The following is a 7,718-nucleotide window of genomic DNA, read 5'->3' on the forward strand; positions in this document are numbered from 1 at the left end:
ACACACACACACACACACACACACACACACACACACACACACACACAGAGGGAGAGGAAGGGAGGAGATAAGAGGAGAGTTGAGTTTCTTTGCACACAGTGAAACTTCTGGAGTTGGACTTCCCCACATTGCGGTCTTGCTTTTCTTTTCAGCAGCAGGTTAGAGGTCATGGGGACTTCATAGCTCTTTTTTCTTTTTGTCCTTTCCCAGGGATACTACCGAGCTGGTTACTCCTTGCTGCACTTGCTCCAGCCTTATGAAGCTGCTCATATGTTTTTTGAGGGTCTACGACTTTTGCAGAGAAGCCCAGACCAAGTGCAGATTCCTGATTTTCTTGTTGGGATCTTCACAACTATGAGCAGTAAGTCAAACTGGAGAAAAGTATTTTAAGTTCCTGTTACTCTGAATACCTCATGGGAAAATGACTCCAGAGTGTTCCTTTGGGGCTAATGTATTCAGTTGGAATGAAACTAGTTTTACCAGAAGGCATTTTGGAAGCTTCAGTGTCTTGTGCCTTTGTAAAAACAGTCAAGTCCTGTCACACTCATGACTTAAAGCTTTGAAGTCATGTTTTATACCCTGTAAGTTTCCTTTGCAGCTGGTTAGAGAATTCCTGCATATACTGTTTGTCCTAGATGATTTTGTTCTTCCTGTGACTTTCAAGTATTTTTTCTCTAATCTGCTAAAAGTTATTTATAGTTTTAGAAATATTATTCTTAGTGTATGTTTCCTCTCTTAAGTTTTCAGACTGTGTCGCGAGCCTTTATGCACTGTGTCATCCCACTGACCCCTTAGTTGCTACGAAAATAACCTAGAGGGCTGCTGGAGGGTCCTGTGCCAGCTGACAGGGTGTGTTTACCATCCTAGCTGAAAACTTCTTTCCCAGGGATCAGAGACTTTGCTCATCCCAGGAGGGCTCACAGGGACCTTATATATTACATCTCTTGCCAGAAATGGTGCCTTGAGAGTGTACTGCCCTGACAGTAATCTTGCTTTCAGATACTGTGTCCATTAGATTTAAATTGCACTGACTTAACATGTGCCACTCATGTATGTTGTTCCAGGGATGGCAGGATCTACTTTGAGACATACTTCTATTCAGAGGTCTTAGAATGTAAAAACTGACATACTGGAATCACTGAGAAGTGACGCTGGCTGTCCACAGTGGCGAAAGCACTTGTCAGCGCTTCAGCTGCTGTTCCCTTAGCCGTTCCCATTGCAACTGTGTTCACACGCTTTTGTGCTCTGTGGTGGAGCCTGACAGACTGTGGCATGTTTGGTACTGAGAGGAATTAGTGCATAGGTGGCAGCGGAAGGGGTTGGAGGCGGGTACACCTGTGTCCTCCAGACAGAGAGAAACAGTCTCCAGGTAGGCGACATTTCCGTAGCCTACTTGGAGAGAATAAATGCAAACTTCTGCCACTGGGCTCTGCAGATAAGAAAGCTAAGTGACTGCTAGTTTACATTGTGCCATCTGACTCTTAGGGGACTGATGGTGTGGCTAAACTTAAAATAATTGCCCCCTCGGTCAGTCATAATGGACTTTATGCTTTGACGTGTGTTTTCCTTCTGAGATCTTTAACTTGCCATTGACTCTGCAGTCTTCATTGGGGAACTGTTTCTCAACGCTCTACGCTTCCCTTACTTGAAAGTTTCTAAAGTATGGAATTTTCTTTCAGGTGACTCCATTGTTTTGCAGAGTTTCTTGCCCTGCTTTGATCATATTTTCACTACTGGATTTTCAACAGAAGTGTGGCAAATTGTAATAGAGAAGCTGTCAAAAAAAGGATTGTGGCATGTGAGTACAGGAGATTACTCTCTTACTAGGAAAATACCCAGTCTCTTTGATACCAAGGGAATGTAATGTGTTATTTGTTTATCTTGATTCCAGAATAACTTTTCAAAAACATTTCTTTGTTTATTCTCCGTGCGGGTGTTCACACATGCACGCCTCATGCACGTGTGCCTCTGTGTCTGTATGTGTGTTGTGTATAGTGTATGTGATGAATACTTCTTTGTGTGTGCATATGTGCATGCAGATACATGTGCACATGTGTGTGCTTGTGTATGGAGGCCTGAGGTTGATGTTAGTGTCTTCCTTCATCACTCTCCACCTTACTTTGTTGAAGAGGATCACTGAACCTGGAGCTCGCCATTCAGCTGGGCTGGTTGGCCAGTGAGCTCAGGGATTGACCTAGCTTCTCGTGCCTGTTTCTGTGCCTAAATTTTTGTGTGGATTCTGGAGACCTGAACTCAGGTCCTGATACTTGCATGACATGCACTTTACCAAGAAAGCCATCTTCACAACCCAAGGTTTCTGTGTAGTTTTAAGAGATTGCTAACCAGTGAATAATGGCTTGAGGGGTAATGCTCCATTTATAACTTGGACTGATAATTTCTCCTTTAAGCCTCATATTTTCATTTGTAAGTTGTAGCATACAGAGCTACTTTTCAGTGTTTTGCTGAGGTTTAAAAAGAATGGTTAATGGCATCTAGTGATAATTTGTTAGTATGTGCTCAAGTTTTATAAACACTGAGCTAACACATTTTCTTTTTCTTTCAAAATGTGTATGATGTTTGCCTGACTGTATGTCTATGCACTGCATGCATGTCTGGTGTCCAAGGGAGAGTGTAGGGGAGGGCATCAGATGCCCTGGAGCTGGATGCACATGTAAGCTGCCATGTGGGTGCTGGGAATTGAACTCTGGTCCTCTGGACGAGTAACCAGTGCTCTTAATCACCAAGCCATCTCTTCAACTGCTGAGTTAAGGAATTATAATAACCTGACACCATCATCCTACACAATCAAGGGAAAGCCAAAGAATCCAGCCCAAGAAGACAGACCTAACATCCTGGCTGTAGTGATGTGTAGGCAGTTTGTAAGTACTGGAGCCTGAGCATCTTGTAAAAGCCAAGCTAGCAGTCATGACTGTCAGAGTCCTGAGTGCATTATCTAGGGCTGAGCATAGGACAGTGGGCCTGTGGAGGTGGGCATCAACTGTGAATCAGACTGAAGGGACCTAGAAGCAAAGTGTGGCCTTAGTCTCAATTTTGGGCTTCTAGTCCATTGGCGGGGACGTGTATGAGGGATGGAATTATGTCTCTAGGCATGGTCATACAGAACCTGGAACTGTAGGTCTGTGTGATAACGGATTGCCTTCATCCCCTGATATGCTGCTTAATATTAGAGAATCTTGTCTTTAGCAGGTTGTGAGGGAATGTAGAAAGAACTTTGACCATAGTTAGCAAGGAAAGCAGCTAAAGAGAGAGACTTTGATTATCATGGTAGTTACAAACTTTGTAGGTAGCTTAAAAAGTAGATGAAGCTTGCTTTTTGTTTGTTGTTGTTGGCTCATACATACCGCATGTGGATATTACTTTGCCAACTTTTTCTTGTTCTTTCTTACAAGCAGTCATTTCTACTCCTGTCAGCAAAGAAAGACCGACTGCCAAGCAATATCCATGTCTCTGAGTTGTCACTGAAAAGTCTTTTTGAGGTAAGGGGGTAATTCTAGAAATATGCCTTTACAGGAAGGCAGTCATGTCACTTGTGTTTAGGACTTCCCCAGCAGCCGCTTCATTGTAGACGTGTTATACATGGTGCTCTCACACTGAGCATAATTAATTCAGGTTTTACAGAGTCAAGAATGTGTGGAGGAAGGAGGAAGGAGCTTAACTCTTTAGTATTGATGTAGTAACTTCCATGACTCAGCTCTATGGTGTTTTCTTTCAGAAGTATGTCTTCATTGGGCTTTATGAGAAAATGGAACAAGTTCCCAAGTTGGTTCAGTGGCTTATCTCCATCGGTGCAAACATTGAAACCATAGGACCCAGCCCTCTCCACGCCCTCATGCGGCTCTGCATCCAAGCGAGTGAGTGCCCCTTCACACACCCACATGGCCACCTGACAGCTCAGAGCCCAAGGGCCCTGCCCAGAGTTGAGCTACTTGAAGCAGACTGTCCAAGTGGTTCAGGCTTTCAGCAAGTACACAGCACCTTTATTTTTCCTGGCACCTAGTCCAGAGATTTTGTAAAGATTGTGTTTTTAAAGTCTAGACTGAAGGGTAGAGCCCCAGATAGGGACTGGAACAGGTAATTGTGGAAAAAGAAGTAGCTTGCATGAGTCTGTCCCTTAATATGCTTTCCTCTTTAGCCCAAAGGGCCTAGAGCTATGTTTGGGACTGTGGCTGGGGATCCTTGAGAGGAACACAGGCTAATAGTGATACAGTTGGTTATATGCCAAAGACTGCACACACTACACACTCTCTCTTCTCTCTTTTCTCCCTCCCTTCCTCTTTCTCCCTTAGGGCAGAAATAAGGCCTTACATGCTAGACAAGCTGTCTGCCACTGGCCGCTCTCCCCCTCACACCCATCTCTAATTTTGAGACTGGGTTTTGCTAGTTTTTTCTCTTTGGCTTTGAATTCACACTGTAACTGAGGCAATCTTTGGAGTTGTGCTCCTCTTGCTGTGGCCTTCAGAGTAGCTGGGGCTACAGACAACAGTAGCTGTGTTGCTAGACCTAACAGGCCTGTCATTTTCATCATTTGGCTTAAAAAATTAAATATTTGAGTCTACCATTAACACATATACTTACACCAACACTTCAGATAGAAACTTGGATTTTCTTTCCAGGTGTAAGTTTGATATCTGCCTGGACCAGAAGGAGCCAATTAAGTTCTGTGTAGCTCTTCCAGGTTGTGTCATCTTCCCAGAGGGGGTTGGGGTGGCCAGGGCCTGGGGCTCTTTTCTTCCATCTTTTGTTTCTCCTACACCATTATCCAATCTATACACTTAGGATTTTGTAATACTATCCTCCTCTTACAAGGGAATTGGAAGATACACATTTAAAAGTAAAGCCTGACTAAAAGCAGTCTGATCTTGGTTTCCTTTTTAAGTGAGACATGTGAAGATTAGAAATTTGCTTGTGTCCTGAAGGTCAAGACCCTGTCCTGTCTCCTCTTTACAGTAGCTAGAGCTGGATGCAGCTCACTACGCTTCTAGCTACTTCCCCTGTTCTGCCCTGCTTGCTTTGTTCACCCCCTTTTTCCTGAGTCTCTCCCCTCAGTAATCAAATAGGCAAGAATCACTGTCAGGCATCTAGGAACCCTGACCTAAGGTTATCATGAAATTGCTTGCCTCTCTTCTCACCTTTTGGCAGAGAATAGAAATGTATGCTGTAGTCTGCATATTAATCCCTTAGGGGCATATAGTTGCTTTGCTTTGCTTTGCTGATTTTATGTAGAAAATAATATTTTCCCCTTATTTCCGCCCAGGAGAGAATCAGCTTTTCCAGTGGGTCATGCAGCACAGGCCTGAGTGGAAAGGCCACATCAACCACAGAGATGATGCTGGCCGTACTCTCCTACATGTGGCTGCTGCCCACTTCCCAGGGTACTCCACCAAGCGTGAGTAGGGACACCGTGCTGGGGACTGTGTTGTGGTCAGTAACTGTAGACATTAGAACACCCACACATGGCAGGCTCAGAGGACCAAGATTTCCCTTGGGGAATAGGCAGTAAGTACGGAGGAGGTGGGTGAGAGGAGAATCACTGGGTTCCTGTGCTCTTTTGACTTTAAGTGGTTTCTGTGGAGTTGAATGCTTCCAGAACATAGGCTTCTGCCTACATCCTGCCCCCAACACACCCCTACCATATGTTACAAAGTGCCTTTATTTTATGCCAAATTTGTGTTGGCTGCCTGAGATAAACTGTGTACCAGGCAACTGACACAGTCTTTATGGTCCTTACAACCTAACATGGGAATTACATCCTGTCATACACACTGCTGTACTAACCACATATACAAGAGACTGACATAGGTGAAGAGAAGTTGCTATGGTGACATGGACAGCCTTATTAGACTGTGAAGGATGAAAGCTGTTCACCCCTATGGAGCTCTTTGATGACACTCACTTCTCTCAAACTCTCAGACCCATCAGTCCATCAGTATTTGATTTCTGTTGGTTAGATACGAACATTCCTTTTTTTTTTTTTTGTCATGTTTGGTGTACATACATTTAAACCTAGCACTAGGGAGACAGAGGCAAGTGGATCTTTTATAATTTAAGGCCAGGCTGTTCTACAGTGAGGCCCTATCTCAAATAAACAGAGAACATTTTTTTCCCCTACAATCTTAGTGGTAATGAAATCTCAGTGTCAGTGGAATGGAGGTGACAGGAATGATGGTGCTAATGCCTTGGTGATATTATCATATAGAGCAGATTTGGTGAGCGAGGCTGGGCTGTAATCTTCTGACGGATAGCAACACTGGGAATATGGATTTTTTTTCTCTTTTTTTTTAAATCAACACTTAAGTATATATTTTGAAAATTAATTATTTGTGGTGTGTGTGGTGTGTAAATAGAAGACAAATTTTGGGAGTTGATTCTCCTTCTTCCACTATATGTGTTCCAGGGCTTGAGTTTAGGTTGTCACCCTTAGTGGCAAGTGCTTTTACCTGCTGAGTCATCTTGCCTGCTCATGAAATGTTTTTAAAAACAAGAACCAGTTAGTTTCCATTGTCCATTTGATAGCTTATGGATGGGAAGGTTTACTCTCTTTTTTATAGACTAACACTAATGTGTTAGTTTCCTGTGCTGTGTAATGAAGAACTATCAATGTGGTGGTTTGCCACGACACTCCCTCCCTTTGTTTGGCTCATTTTTAAGCTCACAGTTCTGTGGGTCAGTAGTCCGGCCCTGTGTGACTGTGTCTTCTGCTGATTTTCCGGAAGGGCTAAATTCAAGCTGTTGGCTGTGTTCTCATCTCCAATTCTAGGTCTGTTTTCAGGCATATTTGGTGGGGTAAATTTAAAGGCCTGAGATTTCAACTTCCTTTCTGAATATCTACCAGAAGTTGCTCTGAGCTTTGGTAGGCCACACGTAGTCACTCTGCGGCATCCTGTACCTTCAAAATCAGCAGAGGATAACTTGCTGTGCATCCTGTTCCTCTCATCTTTGAATCTTTGATGACTGGGTTTCCTCTATGATCTTCAGAACTTTGGTATTTGACTCTCCTATAAGAAGGTCAGGCCCAGTGGATAATCTGTCATAAGGTTAGCTGATTTGGGACTTGCAGAGTCTCATTACAGCAGTACCTAGATTAATATGATTAGGTATACAGACACCATGGATCAGGAAGCTTAGGGCTTAGCATTGTGCCAACCACAGTAAGATCTTGGTTGATAGGAAGTGAGTTTTTAATCTTTGTATAGTGAGAGAGGCAGCTGTGAGTGCAGAGATGGGGAGGACAGCACAGTGAACAGCCTGATACTTGGCATAAAGGTGCCTTGTCAGGCAGTAAGCTTCAGTAAGTAATACACAGGGGGGTTGAAGGTTAGCATTGATTTAATTGTCTGTACCTGTGGAAGTCCTGTGTACCCCAGGGACATACTTGTTCCACTCTAAGAATAGTCAGACCTATGATAACTGAGACACCTTGATGCTTATCAAATAGGTACATCAGAGCACAACTGGAGCTGACAGCCAGAAGGTTGGGGCTGGAGAGTGATAACAGTAACAACAACAAAACCCCTAATGTCAAAGCAACTGCTTGGTTTTCTTCTGTCATCAGACAGGGGTGTGTGTTTGTGTGTTCATATTTATCTATCTGTCTGTCTGTCTGTCTATCTACCTGTCTATTGTCTGTCTGTCTGTCTGTCTGTCTGTCTGTCTATCTATCTATCTATCTATCTATCTATCTATCTATCTATCTATCT

The 7,718-nt window shown here is 43.5% G+C and overlaps 1 protein-coding gene across 1 annotated transcript in view; it reads left to right on the forward strand.

Moving 5' to 3' along the window:
- Trank1 (tetratricopeptide repeat and ankyrin repeat containing 1) overlaps positions 1 to 7,718 on the forward strand; it is a 67,121-nt gene that overhangs the window by 11,014 nt on the left and 48,389 nt on the right. The window contains exons 3-7 of the mRNA XM_055601541.1: positions 211 to 361; positions 1,680 to 1,798; positions 3,414 to 3,497; positions 3,734 to 3,872; positions 5,276 to 5,407. Of these exons, the coding sequence (XP_055457516.1) occupies positions 211 to 361; positions 1,680 to 1,798; positions 3,414 to 3,497; positions 3,734 to 3,872; positions 5,276 to 5,407 (625 nt within the window). The remainder of the gene's footprint in view (positions 1 to 210; positions 362 to 1,679; positions 1,799 to 3,413; positions 3,498 to 3,733; positions 3,873 to 5,275; positions 5,408 to 7,718) is intronic.

This window comes from Psammomys obesus, unplaced genomic scaffold (genome assembly GCF_907164565.1).
Source record: "Psammomys obesus unplaced genomic scaffold, mPsaObe1.curated_primary_1811, whole genome shotgun sequence".
Classification (NCBI taxonomy): Eukaryota; Metazoa; Chordata; class Mammalia; order Rodentia; family Muridae; genus Psammomys; species Psammomys obesus.